Source organism: Parus major, chromosome 10 (genome assembly GCF_001522545.3).
Source record: "Parus major isolate Abel chromosome 10, Parus_major1.1, whole genome shotgun sequence".
NCBI lineage: Eukaryota > Metazoa > Chordata > Aves > Passeriformes > Paridae > Parus > Parus major.
In genome coordinates, this window is record NC_031779.1 from 17,487,252 (window position 1) to 17,513,552 (window position 26,301).

General features: G+C 45.2%; 1 protein-coding gene across 1 annotated transcript in view; it reads left to right on the plus strand.

Annotated features, from left to right (window-relative positions):
• Positions 1-16,372, plus strand: part of PLEKHO2 (pleckstrin homology domain containing O2) — a 26,756-nt gene extending 10,384 nt beyond the window's left edge. The window contains exons 3-6 of the mRNA XM_015638835.3: positions 578-694; positions 7,534-7,638; positions 9,527-9,625; positions 11,950-16,372. Coding sequence (XP_015494321.1) covers positions 578-694; positions 7,534-7,638; positions 9,527-9,625; positions 11,950-13,188 — 1,560 coding nt within the window. The 3' untranslated portion in view covers positions 13,189-16,372. The remainder of the gene's footprint in view (positions 1-577; positions 695-7,533; positions 7,639-9,526; positions 9,626-11,949) is intronic.
• The last annotated feature ends 9,929 nt before the right edge of the window (positions 16,373-26,301 follow it).

Below are 26,301 nucleotides of genomic sequence, written 5' to 3' on the forward strand. Positions count from 1 at the left end.
TTTTGCTGGCTGTACAGGGCTGTATTTCCAATCCTAAGTGTTTTGACAGCTCAGAGCGTGGCTGCAAGAGGACTGTGTCCATCACATGTGGCTCCTGCTGACCTTTGTGATGTGAGGACCAGTCTGCCCCAGTTCAGTGTGGCAGCAGGGCTTTCCTCTTATCCCTGCTCTGGCTCAGGCTTCCTGAGGGGGCTGCTTGGTCTGTTGTGATGCTTGTGTCACCTTCCCTGTGAAAAAGCAGAATCACATCTTCTCCTTTCATTGCGGCATGGAGGTAGTGTCACTTCTGGCTGCAGATCCCTGGATGAGGCCAACAGCAATGGCAGAAGCTGGTGTTTCTGTCCCCAACCTGTTATTTGCTCAGCCACTGTGGACCACTAGGCCTGTAGCTTAAAGACCAGGGTATTTTCTTAATGAGATGCCAGCCTGATTTATGGGGCTTTCTGTCTGCATGCAGGTTATTTTTAAGGCAGAAGAGCTTTTAGACAGTTGCAGAGGGAAGAAATGCAGAATTTGATGGTCTATGATTGATTTCAATGCCTTCTATTCATAATAATGTTTCATTCCCTCTCTGCAGGATGAACAGAAGTGCATAGAAACGGTGGAACTGGAGAGTTATGACAAGTGCCAGGAGCTGCGTGCACTACTAAAAAGGAAAAATCGTTTCATTTTAATCCGCTCCCCGGGTAAGAAGGTAGGATTGCCTTTCTCATCACCCTTGAGTCTGCTAACTCCAAAGTGAGTTCCAGCCAGCTGTGCCCAGAGCAGATGAAAAGCTGAGACTGAGCTCCTTGGCAGCTGGGAGAAATGACCTGTAGCTGTGAAGGGTCTGCAGTGTGCAAGAAGGAAAGCCACTCTCATGTAGATTTCTTTCTTGTGGGGAAAGGGTCTTCCTGTGGCTCAGCTTTTTACTCTTGATTTTTTTTTCCTGCCGTAGCATTTTCTTTCTTGCAGTACTCCCTAAGAAGGGGAGAATGATCATTCCCTATGGTTCCTCCATGTCCTCTGAGTACCTGTAGATGCTGCAGCTTTGCCTAAGTTCCAGTGAAATCAAGAATTCCAATCCATGCACTGAGACAGTTCCTGGAGTTTGAAACACTGATCTGAGAAACTCCAGTGCAAAGTTACTTACAACCAAATAGTTCCTAGGAGAAAAGATTTATTTTGTAGAATTCATGAAACCCTACATCTGTAGCTTCCTGCACAGCATCTGGTTAGATCCAGAAGCTACAAACCAGACTGGCATTGCAAAGAGGCTATACATCCATCTGAGCACTGGGTGTATGCAAGGACATCCTCCTTTACTTCCTATCTGTATTCATCATCACTATACATCTCTGGATGTTCTCCTTAGCTCCTACTTGCATGCTATCCATGTCAGCATCTTTATGGGCTAGAATTCTTCAATGTTGCTTTGGGGTATCACACTTTGCCTTCTAATTTCAATACGATTTTTTTTGGCCTCAGAGTTCTTACTAAATCTCCCCATGCAAATCTGAGAAGTTTTGAGGGACAAAACACATTCATTTCCATAGAACATGAACAGGAAAAAATACCAACTTGCTGTATTCCCCCATCTCCATTTTGTTTAAATAAATGGAGATTGTTTAGTCCTTGTTGTCAGTGTTGCTTATTCTTTCACTCCAGTCACTTAATGTTTATTCGTATAATAAGACCCCAGCTGAGTTCAGAGCACCATTGTGCTAAACTTCATTCAAAACAACAAAACAAGGACTGTCCTGCCCCAAAACCCTGGGTTAGTGAGCTCCAGCAGAGCACTGGAGCCCAGAACACATTAGAAAGGAATTCTTCCCTGCGAGCATGGCGAGGCCCTGGCACAGGGTGCCCACAGAAGCTGTGGCTGCCCTGTCCCTGGAAGTGTCCAAGGCCAGGTTGGACAGGGCATGGAGCAACCTGAGGTAGTGGAAGGTATCTCTGCCCATGGCAGGAGAGTGGGAACTAGATGTTTTTTGAGGTCTCTTTCAACCCAAATGATTCTAGGATTCTGTGATCCTAAGTGTACACCTATTCCCAGGGAGGCCAATAATACCCTGTGTGCTCAGACATGGGCAGCACAATAGGAGCAGGTATTATTTGCAGGTATGTTACTGAGAGAGAATTGTGTAATACCTGCATATATCTCTGCACTGCTCCATGAATCAATACAGGGTGTAAGACCTGTTCCTAAACCTTTCATTTCTTGCTATGAGAAAAATATGCCCAAACTGTGCCCAAAAGGGTAACTTCATCCTTTTGGCATGCTGGCAAGTTTACAGCTACCCTGTTTTTCATGCCACTGATTCAGTGGAGACCTAGATAGAGGCTACTTTTTATAAGGCTCTTTTGGAGAAAGGAAGGGCTTTTATAAATGAAAAGTTCCCTGTTTGTAGCTCCCCTCCCGCCCCTCTTTTGGCTGGGAATCTGGTGAGGGTGTTGACACACAACATACTTTGGCAGATGCTAGCACAGGCTTCAATTAGAAGGCCAACGTACACAACTGTCCTTCTTCTGTTTTGAAATCGCAGCTGTGGTGATATATATATCAGTTAAACATTTTCCATTTGGGAGGCTTGCTGCCATCCACAGTTTAAAATCACCCTGTGTGCCAGCTTGCCAAGCCCTGCCACATCTTGCTAGGCTTTTTTTCTTTTCACCCTCTCTTCTGAGCATAATGCTGAGGAACAAGTTTGAGGGACTTAGGAACAAGCTAGGAAAGGCCATTTCTGTTCCAATGCACAAGTCTTGAATATGGGGAGCCCAGTTTAGTTGTAGGGGAATCTCAGTTTAACTTTTGGATGGGAAATTTTTGAGCAGAGATGAATCAGTCAGTTAAAACTACTAGGCAGCTGAAGTTGCACCTGAATAAATAAGCTGTCCTGCTAAACACTGGTCATTGATGAATGTACCCCAGATTCTGCTTGGCCTGTTCACAAGGATGACATTTTTGTTAAGCTGTGACAATATGAGCATGTCACACGCCTGCACTGGTATGGAACTGAAAGAAAGCACTACCCCCTGAGCTTTAATTCTTCAGTGAAGGAAGCTGGCAGTGTGCAAAAGCCCCATTTTTCTTAGAAATCTCAAATGCTTCATTCCATCCACAGCAATTAAGTGAAAACTTTTGGATGCAGAGAGCTGGGCTTCTAAGAAAGGTCAGCAGCCTTGACCCGGAGACTTTAAAATGTAACTACTCAAAATGCAAAAAAGCAATGTAAATGATGCTTGGTGTAAACTCTGAAAATTACCAAGATTGGCACAAGTCTGGTGTTCAGTGGATCTGAAAAGCTTCAGCTGCAGGGAAGTATTAATATTGGGAAGAGGATGGTAGTAAGGAAAGAGTCCACCAGCAAGTCCTGCAGCTCCCCAGGCATCCTCACACCTGTGGTCAGGGATGGAAACTTCCATTGCTTATTTTTCCCTCCATGAATTTTTGAGGTACCTGGAACTGCCTTCACCGTGGGCCCAGCCTGGGCAGTGAGGCTTGGGTGAGTCTGCTCCTGGGGTCTGCCAGTCTGCCAGAGATGCTGCATTATTCCCGGGGATGATGTGGCTCTTGGCTCAGCTACAGAAAACCACCAGAATCCTCTGACAATCATCTCATAGAAACATGGAATGGTTTGGGTTGAAAGAGACGTTGAAGATCACCTAGTTCAACCTCTCTGTCACAGGCAGGGAGTCCCTTGTCTTCTCCTTTCCCCTTCATGATATAACCTGACAAAGTCATGTAGAAGAAGGCAAGAAATGACCCCTCATCTGGCAGATGGATTCTGCTGCACTCATGGTAGTTTAAGATGTTACTGACCCAGCTCTGCTGCAGCTTATGCTGGAGGCGACCACCCTGTACCAAAAGTCAGCAAAAGGGAACACATCTCCCCCAGCATTTCACAGGCAATACTCAGTCCAGTTTAGCTTGGCCCCACAAGGCTTTACACTGAAACAGATAAGGACCAAGCACAGGTTTGTGTCACCTGTGTCTGCAGCAGATCTGCTCAGCAAAGAAGTGTTGGTAACAGTCTTAAACTGCAGCTACACAGCTCTCCAGAGCTTGTCTGGTAAATCACTTAGCACAGGTACAGCAGACTGACCCCAGGAACACTTCTCTTTCCTGGACAGCAGGCTCAGCATTGCCATCAGACTGTCAGTGCTGGAGAAGACTGATGTCTCAGGGAGGACAGGGAGCAGTGGGGGAGCCAGTGCCCGCTGCCGTCACGGACAGTGAGCCGTGTGGGAGCTCTTGTTGCCTGACATCTCAGCAGTGATTCAGCAGGAGCTGACCGGCTGTGCTGTGCTCTGAGTAACTGTCAGTAAATTGTGTAGCCTGCATTCATGGCTTACAATGGTCACTAGGTTTGGCCATGACAGCTTTTCCTGGCACACCAGCCTGTTGTTTATGGCGTGACTCAGTCTCAGCTGGCTTAGCAAGAAGGAGTGCAAATGTGTTACCCTGCCCGCTGCCCTCTCATGTTGGTGTCACTGACTCTCTGCCTGATTCCTGCTGGAGAGCAGCCTCTGCTTAATGCTTTGTAGGAAATGTCCATCTTTAGATACATCTTCTGGTATGTGTAAGTATTCAATATGAGTAAAGATACAGACAAGAGAAATTAATTTGTTCCTTGCTTGTTGAGAGCCTGGGAATCTCAGAGTACTGTGCAGAGTCCCAGTGACAGGCAGGACTGAGACCACCTTTTTCCTGCCTCTCCTATACAGCTTCCTGCTTTACAGAGAGCTCTCATCCCGGTTTGGATGAGCTTCCTCTCCCCAGTGCCTTGGCTGAGGACAGGAGCCACAGATGGATGCAGACAGACCAGGGACAGCAAGGCAGCAAAGAGGCTGTGGCTGGCAGCAGCCTGAGCAGGAGCCTCAGAGCTCCAGCAGCCTGACTCTGCCTTGGTGTCTGTGGGTGTGTTATAAAAAGAAAAAAAATTTCTAAGATACCTGGGCACTGGGAGGAACCTGTCCCTCTGTGTCACAGCCCTGGAGCTGTGAAAGCAGGGAGCAGGGCTGCAGCAACACGAGGCTGCCACTGCCCCATGGGTCCCACTGTGCTGCTCATTCTCCCTCACCCAACACCCTTCTGCTGCCACCATCTTTCCCTTTCTCTCACCATCCACTGGATCTGCATTTGATGGCAAAGGGTTGCATGCCAGAGGGACGTCTCAGCTTCTCATTAATGAGGAACCACCCCCTGAGGTTTGCTCTGCTCTGCCACAGAGTTGCTGACACCAGTGCTTAGTCACAGTCTGGGAGGCTTTATTTGGAATGAGGCACAGAAAGTGGCATTGGAAGAGGAAGCTTGAAGTGAGGGAGGAATCCTTCCCCTGAACAACATGTACGGAGATTTCTAAACCCTGGTGCAGGCTGCCAGGTCTTTGCCAGGCAGTGCAGCAGCTCAGCTGCTCACAAGTAGAGCTTTCTCATAAGCTTTTATAATCACAAAGCTTTGGGGCAAAATCGTTTCCAAACAAAAAAAGTTTTTAAGCGCACACAAAACCAGGCCAGTTTGGACTAAAACAAAATCTGGCCATCGCTCTGTTTTGGAGCCTTGCCTTGCCTTACATTCCCTGGTTAGAGTGGCCCTTCTGCATCCCAGACAAAGGACTCTTTTTCCAGAGGGCTGTGGGTCAGGCCCTAACCTCCCCTCTGAACTCTCAGGAAGGCATGTGGTCCCGTCACCTTACGTGCAAACTGATGGAATAAAGAATCTTTCCCCAGATTACTCCTTAACTCCCTGCTTGCCATACTGGTTGTGAGTGTCTGGCACTTGGCAGCTGTGATGTAAATCCAAGGCATTGACACGAGAAATAAATACAGAAAGGAAGAACATTTTGTTTCTAACAGCAAGAGTGGGTGTAAGGAGATCAGGCTTTAGTTCTGCAGAATTTCTGATGGTCCCTTCAGAAGTTGCTGAGACACAGAACAGTTGTGCTTTGTTGTGCCATGAACAGGGAGCTGCTAAGAACACTCGACTGTCAGTCACCATTAGCTTTGTCCCCTCATTTAATATAGTCCCTGTTTTATATAGACACTGCTGTGAGTTTGGAATGTGGGGCCTCATTTACAAAAAGGCTGAGGCTACAACTGCTCTTAAAGGCAATGGGAAAGTGCAGAGTACCTACAGGATGTAAAATACCCCAAAAAGCTCTTCCAGGCAAAACCCCCATACGGCTGTGTTTTGAACAAACCTCTCTGTAGCTTACTTCTGCACCTGTAAGAGGTGAATAATTTCAATTGCTTTGAAAAGGAATTTTTGAAGCCCCCCAGATACTGTAGTGATAAATAGGAAAGAAAAAAAGACTGTCAGGGGAATCAGTAATTCTGTTTTCAGGGCAGGGCTGGAGCAGAGTGGAATCAATAAGACATATTGACCCAGGAGGATAAAACACATGATGGAATAACTCACTAAGTGCCACCCTGTTTTTAGGGACAGTGCTAGGAGGAACACACACAGCAGGCTGACATCCCTACAGCCCAGAAACACTGTGTGTGTCTAACTTTTAAGTGCTTCATTTTGCAATGTTGCTGATGTCCTTTAGCACAGGAGTATTCTCCTGTGTGCAGTGTGGATTAGGGCACCACATGGAGCTGTTTGGATCCCAGCTGGTTTGCCATGGAGCCACCTGTAAAGTGAAGATGATATTTCTCTCACCTGAAGTGTACTCTGGGGCAAAGCTGCCTAATACTGCTGAGGTGCTCAGAGAAAACAGCAGTGAATTAAATAACTCCCTGCCTATTGTCCCTGCTGTGGGCAAGAAGAGATTGGAAACACTGAGCAAAGCCATGGGGCTGTCCTGGAGGAAGGGAAGAGTTGTCTGGCTGGAGGACAGGCCATACAATCACCCATCCTCCCTCCTTATTTGTGACCCACACTTCTTGCCAGTTCCCTCTTACATGGCCAGCTCTTCCCTTCTTCTTGGGGCAGCTCTTCAGACCCCAGAGAGTGTCTGTCTGCAGTGTTCATTGCTGGTTTTCATTTGCAAATAGGAAAAGATAGGATGAATTTTGCACTTAAATTGCTCTTATGCCTCATCATGTCTGTGCCCAGCTGGGTCAGTGTTAGAGCAAGCAATGTCAGTGCCCCACACTCCTGTATCAGTTCTGTTCTGCAGAGCCAGAGGAACAAGGAAGCAGGCAGAACCCACTGCATGCAGCCTTCCCGTTCCTTGTATTCTGGGGGAAGTGGGAGATAAAGTATTTTACTCCACCAGCCAGTATGACTTGGACTTTCAGTCTGACTCTGTGCAGTGTGACCATTTGCTGTACAACTCAGTGATGTTCCAAGAGTTATTCCAAGTGTTTTGCAGAAGGAAGACACTTACTTTTTTTACTACTTTAGTAGTTACCAAAATAAAAGTACAACAAAAAGCTGTCCAGCATAACAAAATCCTGTTCATGGGAGCTATGCCAAAGCACAAAGGAATCTGTAGTTTAAACACAGGCTAGAACTGGATGTTATATAGAAACTGAAGTGATTCAGAGGTACCTCTGGTCCTGACAAGGAAAGCTCAGGCAAAAATTCTCTCTCTGCTCTTGCAGGTTCATGATATCAAATTTCAAGCTCCAACTTTGGAAGAAAAGGAATCGTGGATAAAAGCTCTTAATGAAGGGATCAACAGAGGCAAAAACAAAGTATTTGATGAGGTAAGAGAAACAATTTTCAAACTCCTGTGTTTCTGTGTCTGTTCTCATCCATGGCTCCTTTAGCTAAAAGCAGAACTTGCCTGAACTCCTGTTCTGCCCATCCTTCTTGCATGTCAGCCATTGTCTAAGAAAAGAGAAAGGTGGTGTGCAAGGTAGGGCAGGTTCCTTCCCTTCAGAGCTTGGGATCAGAGGATTTCTGGGAGTTCCCCTCTCCCAATGGAAGCGGCTGGTGGAGAGAAGCAGCTACAACACTGACCTGTGTAGAGCTGGGATGCAGCCTGGAGGGACTCATCCTCCCCACACTGCTATGATCATCAGCATCAAGCAGCCTGGAAATGGAGGTACTTAGGATATAGCCCAGTCTTTGGGATTGGAAAAGTCTGAAGTGACTCAGTCCACCAGCTATTCCGCCTGCAGTCTGGAGAAAAGTCTGGTGGAAAGTTACTCCATGGCCCTGGCCAAACCTGCCTGCCTCTCAGCTAGCCCCAGCACACCTGCACTTTCAAATTCTACTCCCATCCTGCTGCACAGAGGAGAGGATGAAAATTGCACAACCTAGAGCCTGTTTAACCTTGCCCTGCTCCCTCTTAGTTTGTAAATCAGCCCTGAGCTAAACCAAAGGAGCAGCATCTCTTCTGCAGTTCTTTCAGTAACGGAAAGGAAATGAACAAAACCACCACCATGGGAATGACACAAGGGAAAACGAGCAGGGTAAGGAGGGACAAAGCAATCAGCAAGTTCTGTTTAGCAGAGGAAACTAAAGCAATGAGTAAAAGTTTTGAGAAAAGGGCTAACTGGTGTAGATACAGTGCTAGAGGTGTAAACTCTGAGAGGCTGGGCTTTGCTTTTATTCAGCAGAGGGCAAAAGCTTATGGGTACAGTCGGCAGTGAACTCTGCACACTCTTCAGCAGCACAGCAAGGTGGGATCTCAGATCACCTCCCTGCCCTGTGGGTTATCCTCCTTACAGAGCAAGCCAGCCTCTAATTCTCAGTCATTCCAATAAGGATCAAAGCTCAGATTTAAAGTGTTTCCACACAGGCCAGGCACAGACTAATGGGTCAAGCCCTCAGCTGGCTTGGATTATCTGTTGTACCCTGAAGGAACTGTAAAAACCACTCTGCCATACCAGCCATTTTTCTCTTTAAATCCCTATTTCACCCTTGCCAGCTTTCCTATTGTACAAACTTGTGGTACCAAGGACACACAGAAGTTTCAGTGTCCCTGGTCACTGCTGCTGCCCCTCCATGGGGAGCAGACTTCAGCCCTTGGCCGTCACAGTGTGGGTGGATGGTCATAGAGCCAGGACAGAGAAATACCTGTCAGGGCACTGGGACCTCCCTCTTTAGGAGTGTGAGGCAGTGGATTTCTCATCTGATTCCAGGAAATAAATTTGTTAATTCAGCTGGAGCTGCAATTAATCCAGGTCACTGCTCACACCTTCTCCTCAGCATCCTGCAGTCATTAGAGCTGTGGAAGGGAAGAGCTGTAACAAAGTGCTGCTGCTACAGTTCACAGTCAGGTCACAGTTATTAATGAGCTTTCACCTCTAAGATGGAAACAGCAGTTTTGGTGCTGTGTTCTGCCACATGCAGGAGCTGGTCCAAGCACAGGGTGCAGTGAGGACAAAGCTCCTTATGTCCTTTTTTCCCTGCCTCTTAGGTGGAGAGAAGTTGAGCTATTACAAACCTTGAGACCTTAAATATCCATCACATACATGCAGGGCTTTGCAGGCAGGCTGTAATTGAGCTCTGAGATAAAGACTAGAGGTGAAATATTCTCCAAATGCTTCAACATCTCATGTGTGACAGTGACAACTTTACAGACATATCTTGAGAAATTAATTACTCTTCCTTTTTTTGTTTCCCTTCTCTTCCCCCCTGTTAAAGGTGAAAGTAGACGAGAGCCTTTCCCTGGACCATGTGACTCGGGACAGGGTGAAGGTGTCCCACGGACGTCGGCCACCCACAAGAAGTCACCTAAAGGAGGTAAGTGCACCCTGTTGGAGTGAGCCATCCCATCAGCTGGCATCACCGAGAGCTGCTCCTTCCACTCAGGTACCAAACCCCAGGGGAAACCCCAGGTATGCACAGCCCAGAGAAAGCTAACAAGGGAAACAACTTCCTGCAGGAAAGACTGTGCTAGCACCTCTCTAATGAAGCCCCAAGTTCCCATAGATCTCTATCTGCTGCAACATGTTACCATATATTTAGCTTTTCATAACTCATAAGCTGCCTCACCATCTGGTCAGAGCCATTAGAGTTTCATTTTCATCAGAAGAGACAGGAGCTCCTATAGTTATTTCCAAAGATGTTATAATTTTGTAGCCACAGTGGTCTAAAGGTGGAAGAACTGCATGGTGCATGGGGAGAAGCTGTATTTTTATTAAGCTAACTGGAGAAAGCAGACAAGCTTTCAAGCTTACAAGCCCTTCCCTAGGTCTGAAACAGAATACATTATTCTCCCAGGCAGTTTTATAGACTAACCTGTCTACTTTTAACTGATTTTCTGGGTCTGTCTCTTAAAAAAAAAAAAAAAAGGAAAAAGAAAAAAAGGAAAAAAGAAAAAAACCAAACTTGCATTTCATTTCCAGGGAAGAGGTTCTTACTAATGTTTGATTCCTGTGATTTATGAAAAAGTTTCTACAGTCAGATTGATATTTTAGCAGAGCATTAATCGCAAGCAAGGAAGGTTTTTAAATCAAACCTTCTTTCTTCAGACTTCCAAGACTCTGACTTATGTGCCTGCACAACACTCAGATGACCTTTGTGCAGAAAATTAGATACCTTGAGATTTTTTACTTTGCATAGAAATGGAGGGAGGGTGTCTCTCCCAGAGAAATGCATGAGAATGAATCATAGATTCCCATCCTCCAGAAAACCGCAGAAGAAAACATGACAAAAGTCACAGCAACAATGAAGTGTGGATTCTGTTGCCTAATATGGGTTCAGTAAGGTGGGGACCTCTTCCCTAGGCACTAAAAACATCTCTCTTCCCTGCTCAGGTCACTATTTTCACAAGATACCTCCGAGGTTAATACCTCTAAGACTTCTTACTCTCAGCCAAAATCAGGGGAAACTGGCTTACAAATTTAGCAGCAGGAATGAGGAGATAGAGCCTGCAGAAAGATGTGTATCATGGCTGCTGGCTGCAGATTCATGAAGGAAATGGTATGAACATGGATGTTCAGTGTTAAAAGCAGGCCAGGTGAGGATGAGTCAGGGCCAAGCTGCCAGCATGCAGCTTGCCTCTGTTTCTCTGATGGGCTGGAAAGGCAAAGAGAGGCTTTAACTAATTTTTTTGCACTGCAGGAGCCTGGCCCTGGCTGTAGCTATGCCTTTGTGTGGTTTTGGGTTCTCTCACACAGGAACTGTCACCGCAGTTCTCCCTGTGGGGCACTGAGTTTACACACTGCAATGTCTTTGCTAAGTCCATCCTTTTTAGGAAAACCTCCCTGCTAGTGAGATTTGCACACAGACTTGTGTCTGAAGGAAGTTCAACCAGTTGAGGCTTGGCCCTGGTCAGGCCAGGATGACATTAGGTTGGAGGAACCAAGCAGAAGGCAACAGGACTACAATCCCATGCCAAGTGATCTAAAGATTGACTTGGTTTATAGCAAGCTCAAAAGCAGAAAAGGGACCCTTTGGGGAGGCATGTTGTAGATGAAGGGGGTAGAGGGGTCCCACTACCCACAGGACAAAAAATAAAAGGCAGAGCTTAACACTAGTGCCCACAGGAAAACCAAGAAATTAGGTTATTGTGGAACAGGCTTTAAGATGTTTCTTTCAAAGGAAGTAGTAGAATAAGTTCTGTGCTTTTCTTAGAATCAAGGGGCGTTTTGAGTTGGAAGGGATCTTAAAAATCATCTGTGAGGGCAAAGAACCTTTCACTAGACCAGGTTACTCAGAGCCCCTTCCAGCCTGGCCTTGAACACTCTAGGGATAGGGAGTCCACAGCCTCTCTGGGTAACCTGTTCCAGGGCCTCACCACCCTTATAGTGAAGAATTTCTTCTGAATAGCTAATCTAAACTTGTCCTCTTTCAGCCTAAGGCCATTGCCCCTGTTCACTCCATGGCCTTGTGAAAAATCCCTCTCCAGCTCTCTCAGAAGCCCCCTTTAGGCACTGGAAGGGGCTTTAAGGTCTCCCTGAAGCCCTCCCTTCTCCTGGCTTAACAGCCCCAACTCTCTCAGCTTGAAGCAGCAACCCCTTGCTTGCTATGCTGGTTGTGAGGGTTTTGCACTTTAACTTGAAGTTCAAGGATGAAACACAGGATCAGTGATGATATTGAAAACTTTCTCTCTTGTTTTTCAGGCTGCCAAGTGTACATCAGATGGTATCCTGCGATTAGATCTGGATATAGTAGACAATGGACCACCAACCTTTGATTCCACTATTAGTGAAAATGACAATGAACCACCTCAAAAAGAAACTCCAAAGCCCCCTATGCCACCTGCAAAACCCACTAGCACAAAAGAAAACCAGGAGGCAGAGAACAATGTCCCTGACCAGGAACATAAAAAACCTCTGTCTCCTCCACTGCCTCCAGATAAGAATCTTAAGGAAGGCATCATATCAAAGGACAGCATAAATGCCAAGGAAGAGGACTCTCTAAGTGCAGAGGAGAATGTGGAAGAATCCCAAGCACCAAGTGAGGAGAACAAGGAGAACGTCGTTGAGGTCAGCAACAGGGTTATATCAAAAGCTCCAATTCCACCTCCTAAAAGTGTGCCAGACAAGCTGAAAGTAGCTTGGGACCAACCAACCATTGAACCAAAAAAGACAGAAGACTTGGAATCATCAGGAGATGATGGCAAAGACAACCTGGCTGAGATTGCTGCTGCAGATGTTTCAAAGCCTCCTGTTCCTCCTAAGGTTTTGCCAGAGAAAATGCTTGCCACAGTGAACTCCAGCCATGGTGACCTGGAAGCTGGGGGCTGGGAAAAGCAGGAGTCTGGCAGCTCCAAGCCCCCAGTGAATGGGATCACAGCCAGCGAGGTAGCAGAGTTCACATCCCTGACAGCTGAAACAGAAGAAGGAAATGGGAGGACCGCAGCTGAGAAGGAACAGCAAACTTCAGCAGAAGAGACAGAGACTTCCTTAGCTACAGAAACAGACCATGAGAGTGTGAAATCAACTATTGAGAAGAAAGATTCTACAGAAAACACTTCAGGTCTCAAACTTCGCTGTTCTTCTCTGGGAGACTTGCTCTCTGATGCCAAAAATAAACGGAGAGCACTTCCAGGCCAAGGTTTCCCAAAGGATTCCCATCAATGCTTAGCTAAAATGGAGGAGAAAGTTGCTAATGAAAGGGAAAAAGCAGAAAAGCTTCTGCAGAAGGTTTTACGTGAAGGGTTGGAACAGGCCCAGGAGGGGAATGGACCCCCAGTGATGGCAGAGACGTTGCTCAATGAGGCAGTGGAACAGCTTCGGCAAGCTTCACAAGTTTTGCAAGAAATTAAAGGTCTTGGAGAACTGAAAAAAGAAGGAACACAGAAACAGAAAGAAAAGCAAAAGGATCTAGTGACTCTTTATAGGAGAAGTGCTCCCTGACACACTCTGCAAAGACTTCTTTCCCAAAATCAAAGCTAAACATTTGCATTTACAATCTGTACCATTGCTAGGCCAGTGTTTAAAGATGGTGTTTTGCTGTGCACACACCATATGTTTGTGGGACAGAATTGAGCTTTCAGTTATAGCATCTTTCTTTCTTCATGTTGTACATACCAGTCTGGTTCTAATCCTCTTAGCACAGCAGAAGGTTACAGGACAGTGAACAGTTTTAAAAATGTGAATGCTCTTTAAGGATTCTGTCCAAAGTCCTTTCAATGGATCAGGCCTTAAAACTCACTGGTAATCAGACCAAGCCAGATTTTTTTGAAAGGAGAAGAATGGCTATTCTAGCAAAAGCCCCTGTCTCTTCTGTATTTACAGACAAGCAAATACCAGATTACACTGGCACCTATCTGGTTTTCCCAGTTAAATCATTTAAGGATAAATGTAGTCAGTGTTTATTTGCTTGCTGGCATTCCCAGACCACCTGGCCCAGTGACATCTAGGAATGTAAAGATAAACGATTTAATCTTCTCCAAAGATACTCATAAAACCACATCCTCAGTTAAAGAGTGACCTCACACAGAGGCAAACCAAACTGGCCAATTCCTGACTCCAAGCAGAGTCCCTGATGTGGAGCGGCTGTATGAAGGCACTTTGAGGCTGGCTCTGCAGCGCTTTAGGTGTGCTAAGCACTGCATCAGTGAACACAAGTCTCAAAGCATCATTGCCAGGCAAGTATGGATTGTTCCTCTTTCATTAATAGGGAAATTGAGATTACACTTGGCCTTTGAAAGTGTCTTCTACCAGGACAGCACATTTATTATTGAGGACCGTACCTATCCGATTACTCTGAATCCCCTCAGTGTTGTTAGCAACAAATAGCCAGGCATTTGGACAACTTGTGTCCAGGACATCACCAGAAGCTTCCTAGGAGAGCTGTCACAAAGAAGCTTTGGGGATGTGTGTTCCATTAGTGTTGTCTTGGGATGTAACTGACAGGAGCATGCACATCAGGCAGTGGGTCTGGATGAGATCCCCCTTCTCCACCTGCTGTGTCCTGGCCAGCTGGAGAGCCATGGTTTGGCCCAGATCTCTCTGATTTACACACATGGAGGGAAAGGCATTTTGCACACAAAACTTTGGGGCTGGTCCCAACGACTTAAGTATATGAAAATAAAAATGCATTGCTACAGAAGGGTGTAAGCATGGCATTGCAGAAGGCTCCAGCAGAATTCCCACAGCTTCCCTGTCCACCTGCTAGGAGCAGCCACAGTTCCTGTGGTCTTTAGTGGTTACAGCAGTGGCAAAATCATGTCTTTGCACTGCTGCTGTGTCCTCTCTTCTGTTCTCAGTAGTGGCTTTGAGGAGAGTTGTGTGACATCCCAGAGGGCTTCTCCTTTTCTTGAGCCAAGCTCTGGGAACATGGAAAATGGCAATCTCCCTAGTCTGGTTTTAAAGACTAGGCTACCTAAAGTCTTTTCTCTCATTTGCCAGCACTTTGTTCTTAGCTCATCCATTTCTTTTTCTTCTAATTTCCGAGGTCCCACAAGTCTGCAGGGGGCTGCAAACACCACCCGCAGCAGTAGTAAAGTTTCATCTGAGCCTCCTCTTAGGCTAGACATAGGTACTTCAGGTCTGAGCACAGAAAGGTTGGCTTTGGGCTTCCAAGTACCCTGGTTTCCACCATCTGGAGCCAGCAAGACAGATAGCGACCATGACTGATGCTTTTGCCTCTTTTGATTAATTTAGGCTTGGTTTTGGTAGTGAGTCCTCCTCTCAAGACAGCCACAGATGTTGTGTGGGAGTTCACTTGTTATTTTGTCACATGGAAAGTTCTACATGGTCAAACACTCAGGGCTCAGGTGCTTTGCTTTGAGAAGTTTCCAATGTCCTAAGCCCACCCCGAGGTACACAGCCTGGAGCACGCTCTGGACCTGTGCCATTTGCTGCTGTGGGTTCAATGTGAACCATGGGTCATATTCACCTTTCCAGACACACTTAGGGCAAGGGCTAAGAACACAGACAATATTCAGTGCCTATCTGCTATCTAAATGTATTTTTCTGCATGTGCACTTTTGTTTACCGAACACTGTGTGGTATGAATGTGAGCTGTCAGCACCTGGTGTGCACTGGAAGTCGAGAGACATCAGCTCCAGAGAGCAGGCAGGCTTTTGCAAGATGCGGTTCTAAAACAATAATAGATGGGGGAAAACCCAGTTCACACTAACAGGAGTATACACAAACCAAGGCAAACTCTGGCTACAGGTTCATATCCCAAAGCTGAAGCCAATCCTAAACTTCAGGACAGGCAAATCAAAGCCTGACACTGAAATCCAGGAGAATGACAACAGCTTATGGGGTAGCTCAGCCCCCTAATTTATACATGAATGTTTTTGCTTTCCCCAGTGTTTTCTTGTGATGGTGTGTTCTGTGGATACTTGTCTGGCAAAGTGCTGGTGAAAATACCCAGACATTCCCCTCTGTTACAGCCAAACCTACAGGATGTGCTTATATTTACTGTATATTTTTATATTATACTCAATATTTTAATGAATAAATGTCTGACATTTTACTGAATAGCCATCAGTAGGAATCCTAACAGATAAATACCCTCTGCCTGTTAGGAAATGGGCAAATTAAATAATTTTACAACCTACAGCTAATTACTGTATATGCTGTACTAACAGATCTTACTAGATTTGTATTATGTCTTGTAAATAGGTATAACTTAAGTGGAATCTCTGTATTACCCAGTAACTTTACTGCTGCAAATGCTATGTTAGAGACTCTTGGTTTTAACTGTTTTTTCTAATAGGTTTAGCAGTTTCATCCTAAAACATCCAGCCTTCTATGGCAACTCCCATCTTCAGCGTACATCCTGCCACCATGCACTTTTTTTTTTTAATCTTCCTTTAAACATGCATTTAAATTTGCATCTAATTCCTGGCTGGGGGGGTTGTGTGCCTGAAAACCCTCTGGGCTTGGAGTGTTGGACTGTGAGTCTTGTTTTGGGCTGTGCCACCAGTTTACATGTCTGTGACAGGAAGGAAACGAGTTTGCAAGTGAGCAAGTGTGGATGACGATCTGAAAAGCAGCTGCTGCAGCCCGTGGAAAGGCAGCGCTTTGTCTCCTGCTTGTAAAGAGCTTTGAGATTTGGCAATAAAACCTCCTTTTAAAAATCTGCTGTTTCAGAGCCATTTTGTCCTAAAGTGGAGCAGGGAAGTGCCACCAGAAGCAGCACATTAAGGCTTTGCTCTGGAGAAGGGAATGCTGCACAGGCAGTGGTCAGGCTGAGGTGAGCTTGGTGCTGTGCTAACCACAGACAGGAGGAAGGAGAAACGCTGGGGCTGCAGCTAGACCAGAGCTGGAGCTGCTGCTGTGCACAGGGCAGCTCCTGACTCATCCCTGACTGCCAGCTTGGCTGCCCTGGCCAGAAAGCATGGCTGAGGCCAGGATTTCCTTCTGGAAAGCAGTGGGAAGCATAACCTCACCAAGTTCAGTCTCCAGCAGAGCTGGCTGGGCTGCTCTTAACGCCTTCATGTGGACTCACTGGTGTCTACAGAATGTGGAGCCCACTCAACGCTCCTTCCCTTGGTGGTGAGCAACACCAGAGCCTTTTTTCTCTACCCAGATGCCAGGAAGCTGCAGCAAGAGAAGGGGGTGGTATCTCAGTGACTGCTTCCCCTCTGCAACAGCAGGTCAGAAATTGGTCAAAAGTAGGTAAGAAGTAAGATTCAAAAGTTACAAGGAAGCAGGGTAGAGTGCAAGTGTACATGCCATCCTGTTGCACAATAAGAGCATTCATTTGGCTAATAAATTGTGGTTAGCAAATCCTCTAACCCCTAGTTGGGAAGGGGGCTGTTCCTCAAGGGAACCTCCAAAACACAGGGTGATTTCTACAGATAAGCTGTAGAGAAAGGCACTCTCTTCTCATTGAGAAAACACACAACACATCACATTTTGGCCTGAAATTGGTGTTTATAAGGAAGGGAAATGTCTAGCACTATGTGAAACAATAAAAAAATGTAAAAGAATGCAAAAGAAAACATACATAGTATTGCCATATGAATAATTTGCCTGACTCACTGTTAATTCAGTGGATAGTTATGGTTTACTGGTTCGAAGAGACTGTCTTGTGCAATAGACTCTGAAATAGACAATGCAGGTCTTAGATTCCTTCCTGTGATCCTACAGAACTCAATAATTTTCAGCTGAAAAGGAGCAAAAAGATCTCTTCCAGTCCCAGGGGGCCAAAAGATTTACTACAGCCTGAGCTAGCCTACACTGATGACTAATTATTCTTGCTATTAAAAAACGCATGTTTTAGCTTAACTATGAGTCATCAAGAGTGAAGCTCTCCAACATTTCTCCTTTCCAGTTTAAGAGTCAGAAAATTTGTAGATGCAAAAGGTACCCACAGTGTTTAGAGAATGTAGATCACTGTTTTGTTATGCTGTGAAAATTCACACACTTCAAAATGCTAGAGCTTAATTTATTCCAGGAAATTTAGTCACTGTGTTCTAGTGCCTTACCTCACAGCTACAAGCCACCATATTCCTGTGATAACCACTGGTAGGGGATGTTACAAAACATTAAGAGGCTCAGGGAATGATAAACCTCACAGGGTATTCAGGTCTTTAACCCTGGCTTCCCTCTGACTGAGGAGTTTTGTGATGATAAATGTGGTGCCCCTGCAGACCCTGCTCACGCCTCCACAGCCTGGCCTGCTCTTCCAAAATGGATCCTCTTCTTCTGTTCCACATTTCAGTTCTCATCCTTCCCTACTTTCCCATCTCATGCCCCTTCTGTGCCAGAACAACTGGGCTCTAGAAAGCTCAAAACTTTGTTGACAGAAACTTTACAAAAGTTTTAGTTGTGCTGCTGCCAAGAAAATCCTTACTCCCACTGCCATCAGATTCACAATCCAGTTTCTACATCCCCTGCATCTACAATCCCCATTTTTACATTTCCTATTTCCACCCTATGCCCATGAAGGATGTTTGTGCTTCAGAAAATGGGCATTCTTCAATTGAATTTCAAAATTATTAGCTCAAAAGAAATGAATTAAAGGAATCAAAATGCTCAAAGCTACAACTACCTCTCTTGGTGGTTCTTTTATAGTGTCTTCTGGTATAAAGACTTAAAGGTGTTTTGTAGCTATGAATTAATTTTGCCATGTGGTGAACCCAGGAGAGATGATGGAGCTTCTCACCCCACAGAATGAAGGCAGAGGCACAGGGCATTGAAGAGGTGGGCTCCAAACCCATTCTGCAGCAGATATTTTATTTTTAGTTGAACTAGTGACATTGCAATAAACATTGAATAACCAGAACATCATGAAGTGCCTCTAAAAACAGAAAAAACCAACCAAACAAAAAAGGCAATTCTGAGAACTTGTCCTTTGATGACTTTTCTAACCCTAAGCAGGGATAGGGATGGACCTCCAAATCCTGCTTGTTTTGGACAATATGACAGTTAAAGAACTTGTACTCTCAGCCCATAAGTGGATAACACATACTATGAAAATACTGTATATATCTAGTGTGTCTAAGATATTGTTCATTTAAAACAAGAAATAAGAACTTGAAATATTTTGGAGATGTTCTGGGGGAAAAAGACAAAGCCATGTGGAGCAGAGACTATCAGGAGAAGAGGTCAGCAGCAGGAAGAGGGCAAGACATGGGGAATGCAATGCCAAGTACCAGCTGTCATTCATGGGGAAGAATATGACATTTATGCAATGCAAACAGAATCAAACTCTCCTTCCCTGCAGAACTACACAGCAGGGCATATAAAGAAATTAGGATATTTGAATGCTGAAAACTGACTTTCCTTTACCCTTTATTGAAACATTTAATTCCCTCTTGGTCTCTAAATAGTTTCAGATGCTTGTGAAGTTCTTAACTATATTAATATTTTTCCTTTCCACAAAAACACTAGTTTTGGAGGAAATATATATTTTCCTTCCAGAGAAACATGCCTTGCACAAAGAAATATTTCTTAGAGGACAAAGTCTGATCTGTTTTAGATACAAGTTATCTAGCACACCACTGCACACTGGGATATTTATCACTGAAACTGATAAAACATGAGAAGATCTCTGCAAGTCCAACAGATATGCAAGCCAGCATGACTAACTGGGCAAGGATCTGTGCAAACAAAACTGCAAGTTCCTCAGCTATTTCATGTGCAACAAGAAGTGAGTTTTGAAATGCTGGCAAAGTCTTCTGGGTTTGTTTAGACCACATCACCATGACAGCAAAGCACTGCCCAGTTCTTCATGTATTGTACAGCTCTGCAAGAGATGGTGGTGAGGGGAAGCTCAAAGGAAAAATCATGGCCAGCTGTCATATGGGAGATCACAGGAGATACCCCAGCCCGTGGATAACCTTTCTGTCCAACCACAGAGCTTTTGATGGGCTCTTTCTCTGGAGCAACACTGAATTTTCAACAGCATGGATTGAATTTCCTGGGCCAGGCAAATATATTCCACTTTTTTTTTTTTTTTTCCATGGCCAAGAGCTAATGGACTTGTGAAAGGTCAGCAATGCAAACAACAGTCATTAATTCCAAGGGCAGGACTGCTCTCAGCTTAGCCACACTTCTGCTCTTCCATCCAGGTGAGTTCAAAACCACCCGCCTTCAAGGGTGGAATCAGGGTCTCATGGGAGTTGCTGGTGAGAAATTTTCTGGCAAAACATTTTCAGGTCAAAATAGCAATACAAGGCTGATATCAGAGGACTGCAGATTGGAAAGGTGTGCTGGTTTAAAAAACTGTACAAAAAATAATTTTGAGAAGTTGACATTTCAAAAGGTGACAATTTTGTTCTGCAGTTCAAAAACATGATTTCAACACTTTGGTTTACAATTTCTTAAGTAACTAATCCAAGCATTTTTTAAAATATGAAATTACATATTTTGGTGGAACTCATGTGATTGCTTCTTGTCTTCTCACAAAAGCTTTAAAATTTTTAAAATGTGTTTCCTTGCTCTAGATAAAGGGAAGAAAATTTAAGCCCTTGGGAAAGCTGAAAAGAAGTGAAAAAGTGAAAACTTTTTCAGTCTGATCTAGGCAAAGTAGGATTCCTGTCCATTTCATTCAAAATGAGGCACAAGGTTCCAGCCTAGCTCCTCTGCTCCTCAGAGGGGCATTGTTTCATTCTCAGATGATCCAGTCAGGCCACGATCTGTGGTCCATTTATTTTGTCTCAAGACAACAGTAGCTGCATAGGTACAAGGCTGGTTTTTTAAATGAGAGAAAATGCCCACACAATCCCAGTAAATTTGCAGACATCCAGAGGAATCCCTAGAACATCTGTAAGGAGTCTCATTCCTGTGACTAGAGCTCCTAAATATTGCAACAAAATGCTTTAGGGAAGAACCAGCACACAGGGGTCTGCACACACTAGAAATACTGTGGGAACAGACAGCATCTGGGTTTGAAGATGCAGCATCCACAGATTGGTTCTGCACAAATGCACTGATGAGAAGAGCCAGCTATTGGGTTCTGACCCCAATTTCTAGATTCAACAAACAACAGAGTCCAACAGAGTTTAATTATTATTTTTTTTCCAAGCGGTTGGGCACTCAGCTGAGTTCTTGTGGCTGTAACTCAGCTGTGTTACAAGCCATCTCCAGCAAGAAGGCACTGGAGCAGGAGGTAATTGAGGGTTGGCTCCCAGAGGGAATTTTCCCTTAAAAGGATAACTACATTGTCATGAAGAAACCAGCTCACTTCCACTGCCTGCAGAGCTTTTTGCAAACACGGCTGCCAGAGCTGGGGGCGGTGGCGGGTATTCAGAGCAGACAGCCAGGAGCAGCAGGGCAGTGCCTGCCCCCTACATGCTACACAACTACTCCAGCCTCTCTCAGCCATGCCCTGCCATGAAGGACAGCAGGACACGCAGGCAGCCCCAGGAGGTCACTTCAGTGCCGTGTAACACGAGGCCAACTCCCATCATCTGCTTGAGGCAAAAAGAAATCCAAGTGAGGGATTGCAATCAAAAAAAAAAGCAACCTCACAAGAAGCATTTGCACTCAAAATGAGCAATATTTTCAGAGAGGGGCAGGCAATGTGCCACCTGAAAGCATGCCAAGGAATATTTCCAATTAAATATTTTTCCACCAGAAAATAACCCAAATTCCAGCTTTTCATTTGAGAGTTTATGAAACAATTTTTATCAAAACTCTTAAGATGGGATCCAGGAGAATGATGAAAGAGCAGAGCCCCATGGTGGCCTCCCACCCAGCAGCAGGCCACTGAGAAGTGAGAGCCAGGTTTAAGGCCAAGTTCCCCTCTGGAAGACTCAGCCTGTTGACTTGAACCTCAGCTTCCCATAACCAAGAGGAAACTGCCATAGCTCTAACACAGCCCTGCTCCATACCCAGGATACCTCCTTGTCCTCTGGACAGCCCACCCACCTGGAGCTCTGCACTGTGCTCTCCTGTGCAGATTTTACCTGGAATGAAGCTGAAATGGGAAAGGCTGGGTTTGGCAAAGCTGTAGTGGCAGGCACCAATTCCCACCTCACAGTTAAAGATTCTCTTGGGTGAGGTTTTTAACTCTGACTCATGCTCCTGTGGTCTTTAGCACAGAATAAGCCACCTATCACACTGCAAGAGAAGGAACTGGGGCCTGTTGTTTCCCTGCACCCTGATGAGAGGACAAAATATGTACAAGAGGGCAACAGCCAGGTCTGAAATGAGCAGAGACTCCTGAGCTGACAGTGCAACAGGGGCTTACACAGAGTAAAACACCATCCCTTTTCTTTGCAGTTCAAGTCCTTCCATTGCACTGGGGAGTCCAGTTCAGAGAGTGGGTAAGAGAGATTTCTGGTGACCAGTAACATCATTGCTGCTGGAAGCAGGATCTCTTAGCACTGAGCACCTTTAAGAGACAGACCACCAGCAACCTCCTCCAGACCTCAGAGGTCAGCTCAGGAGCTGCAGCAATCCTGCAGCTGCTCCCAGTTCTGCCTGGTGGTTGTTCCATCTGGTCTCATTCTGTTACTACCTTTGTGAAGTGTCCACTTGAAATCGTCCCATTTCACAAACTCCACAAGCAGCCATGGAGATTCAGCACACTTCCTCTTTGCTTTAGGGGTAGTAAATTTTATTTTCTAATCAGTCTTTCACTGTAGAAAGAAGTATTAAAAGCTTCAGCAGGATAAGTGTGTTAGTGTTGATAAACAGAAATTCATCCAGAGAATAACAGCAGAAAACTGGAGAATTACAGGTGGCTACAGGCACAGACTGGTTGCCATTTGGCTTTTCCTTTCTATGAGTAACAGCAAGAAAATGAGTCAGACTCTGTGGCTGAGTCACTGTGAGTGAATATAAACTTGCTTTTCAGACCAAGAGAGCTTGGACAGGTGGAGGAAGAGCTCTGTATAATCTGCCCTGGATAAACACAGCATGGTCCCTCCAAGTGCAAGTCCTGCTCTGGGGCCTAGGATCTGCAAGCCTGTCCCAAAGAAGACCCTGTGGTGGAAATATATCATAAACATAGGACAACATCCGCCTTTTGTTTCCTGTGCTGTGTACAGATTATCTCTCTCTACAGATAAACCTGTCCTTCTCAAAGAGAAAGCTGGGGTTATGCTTTAAAAACACTGCTGAGACCAGTGACAATTTTAATCACTTCATTCTATACCTGTTCTCAGACCACATGTATCACCACATCTCAGCACCATCTGCTCAACGCCTGAGTGATGTGATTACACATCTGCCTGGGGTTGTTGGTTCCTTCATCCCTCCTGAGCTCTGAAGCCAGAGGCAAAGTGTGCTTTCTGCATTCACATGTGCTCTCTCCACACACAGAGTGGAGCTGACGCCCAGCTGAGCTCCCGCACCTCCTCTCCACTGATGTCATTATTTTCCACACTGCTTGTTGAGCCCCACAGTGAAGAAGCCCTGGGAATGCAGAAGCCCATGTCAGAGCTATTCCTGCACCGATCACCAACAACTCTAGCAGAGGACTTTAAAGTGAAGCCTGGTGGGCTGCAGTAAAGTAAAAATCATCAGGCTACAACTTGACATCAGCAGAGATCCTTGTAGAACACATGACTCCAGCTGCTGTCCCAGGCCCCTCCCCCTGCCTCCAATTCCAAGACCATAAAATTACTCATTAGGCTTGGAACAAAATTCTCTCGGTGCACTTGCATGAGGCTGGAGGCAGAGACAGATGTTTTGGGCTCTGGAAGAAAATTGCTGAGAGACAGAAATGAAACATTTCCAAAGCTGCACTGTGCTTGCCTGCTCCTGTTGGACTCCATGATTTTCCATGGGGTCAGATTAGAAGGGAGTGATGGTATCACTGAGCAACCCTTTGCTTCCACTTAGCTTTTATTAAATCCTCAAACACAATTTTCTGTTTCACTTCAAGTTTTGCACTGAGTCCTTCAGTGTGGCATAATAGCAGCTCAGGGCTGTGCCTCTGGAAGTAGGTTTCAGCACTTTGGGTTTATGGTTAAAAGATCCTACATTTCAGCTGCACTTTTGTCTTGAAAACAACAGGGAGAGATTGCCTTTAGAAGCCAGACAATCCTCAGAGGCCCAGGAAGAAGAGGACCTTCCCTCTTTTTACACATGCAGTAAAGTGAGAATAAAAACATTGCCTGCAGGCATGTCAGTGAGGGGATTAGAATTCAGTGTCCTGATTATTGCTTGGTTTATACGAGGCAGCCGTTCCCACTGCCCATAACCAAACATTTGCTCAGTTGACCATCACATTCAAACCAGGGACGGCAGTGACTCCAGCTCCATCACATTTCTCTTCTTAAATTCAAGAAAGAATATTCTCCCTTTAGATCCTTTCCTGCTACATTTGTTTTTGGTCACACAACAAGATGTTTTAAGACCATACTACTGTTACATTCCTGTCTTTGAAAGACCAGGTTCCATGATTCCAGTAAGGCAAACAGTTCAAAGCACAGACAGAATGACCACTGCAACCTGATCACCACCATGAGACACAGACTGTCAAACCACTAATCTCCCAGCTACTGGTCAAACCTAGTACTCAGGCACTAAGAAAGTCTGAACACAGTGGGCTCATATAGACCTCCCTCAGCCAAGCATCACAGAAATAACAAGTTTTCTCTCTGACAATTATTTCTAAGGTATCATTCAGATACAAAAGATACTGGGGAGGTGGTTTTTTGCCTCTCATGTATTCCTGCAAGATAGATGTGAGCCAAATTCTCCACAGCTTAAAGGAGAATATATCAAGTTGAAAGATGCAGTGGACTCATGCCTGTAAGCTCCATGTGGAGGTCAGGGATCAACAGGAGTGGCCTGATGGTCAGGAACAACCCCTGTTGTGCTAATTACATGTAAGCTTCACTTTCAAAGCTATATAGAAGCTTAAGATCATTTATCTTTAATAGGGATTTAAAGGCCTATGGGCTTTGGGAAGTGAGAGTGACAGGAGAGGGAAGTGCCAAATCACCAGCTCAAACTTCCAGTTGCTCTTAATATGGACCGGGCTGTCTGTGTCAGCACCATGTAGCACACTGGCAAGGCTCACTCACCAGCCCTCTCTGACATCTCTGCCTGGTTCCTTGAGACTTCTTACCAACAAACAAACAAATGCTTCGGTTTCTCTAATAAAATTTCCTCCCAATACCATAATACTGGATTATTCCTAAGCCTAAAGCAAAGAACATCACTTTGTGATTCAGGCTGCTTCCTGAGCTAGGAGCAACAGCTCTGCTGAAATACTTCATTCTGTGCTGTCTGAAACACTACACAGCATGAGCCGAGTCTGGGAAGACAGGAAAAATGGAATTACAGGCTCGTGAAATGGACACTGACAAAAACCTGAAACGTTGAGCTCACTCAGATGCAGCCTGTGTTTAACCCAGTCATCAGACAGTCTCTGTTTAGCTAAATATTTGACTTCAGAATTGGGTTTGAATTATTACTGGCAAAGCTTCCAAGTTCCACAGGTCTCTCTAACAAGCTGTTCCTCTGTGGAAGCCTTGCAAGGAAATGAATGCAGCCTTTGAGGAAATTGCTGGAACCCTTCTCAGGCTTCCAGAGTGGGTTTGTGGAGTCCCGTTAGGTGTCCAGGCCTTCTGAAAGCTCCATATGTTGAGTGTTAGAAGCTACAGGGCTGATGTTTGTGTGCATTTCTGGGATGCTCCCAGAGGAGTTCTGGCTCCGCAGCATGTCACAGGAACAGAGTTATCAAAGAAAGCACCAAAAATAACCTAGTCTACAGAACAACTAAAAGCCAAACCCAGACAAAAAAATAAATAAGCTGGAGCCACACATGAAGCCATGTACCCAGAGCGATAACGTGTATTCCATTCTAATGAGACATATCTGAAAGAACACAGAACTGGCATGGTTGGTCCCTTTTGAATACCCACAGCAGGGTCAAAAAGCACAAACATACAATTCTTCATCCATGGCAGCTGTGTACCACAGTGCCCAAAGATCTGGTTCAGGTGCTGCCAGGCAGAGCCCATGGTTGCTATCTCAGCACACTGGGCTGTTTGACACCCTGTCATGTAAAAACAGTCCATCCATCAGCACTGAAAGAGGAACATGGTCATCCCCTCTCCCATGCAATATTCAATTTCCTGTCTGTGGCAGCATATGCCAAAAAAGACCATCCTCCAAGGATGAGGCCGTTCCTCAAGCCAGGCTCCCCTGCTGTGGGCAGCTCCAGAGAAGCAGAAGCTTGGCTTCCCAAACTACAGGCAGCTGCAGGCAGGAGGAGTCACCTTCCAGTTTTGCTTCCAAAGGAAGATTATAAATTAAAGTCCAATTTGCTAAACCTCTAGGTAAGCAACTGTTTCTGCATAAACACATACTGGTTTGTGGGCTGTATTACATGGATAACTGCAAATCTGACTGGCTTGAAAATCACAGTGTATACAACTAAACCAGGGAGCTAACAGAGGCACATTTTAAAATTACATGAATTTAAGCAGCCTGGCTCATGATTTTTGAATGTGATCGAAAATAATGATTATCCTAAAGCAGTACATAAAAATTGTGCATGCAAAATAAGAGCACAAAATTCTCTGACAGAAACCTTCACTTCTAAGTGAGAAAGAGCACAAAGCTGGCTCAGCTAAAATTATTTTTCAAGTGAAATAA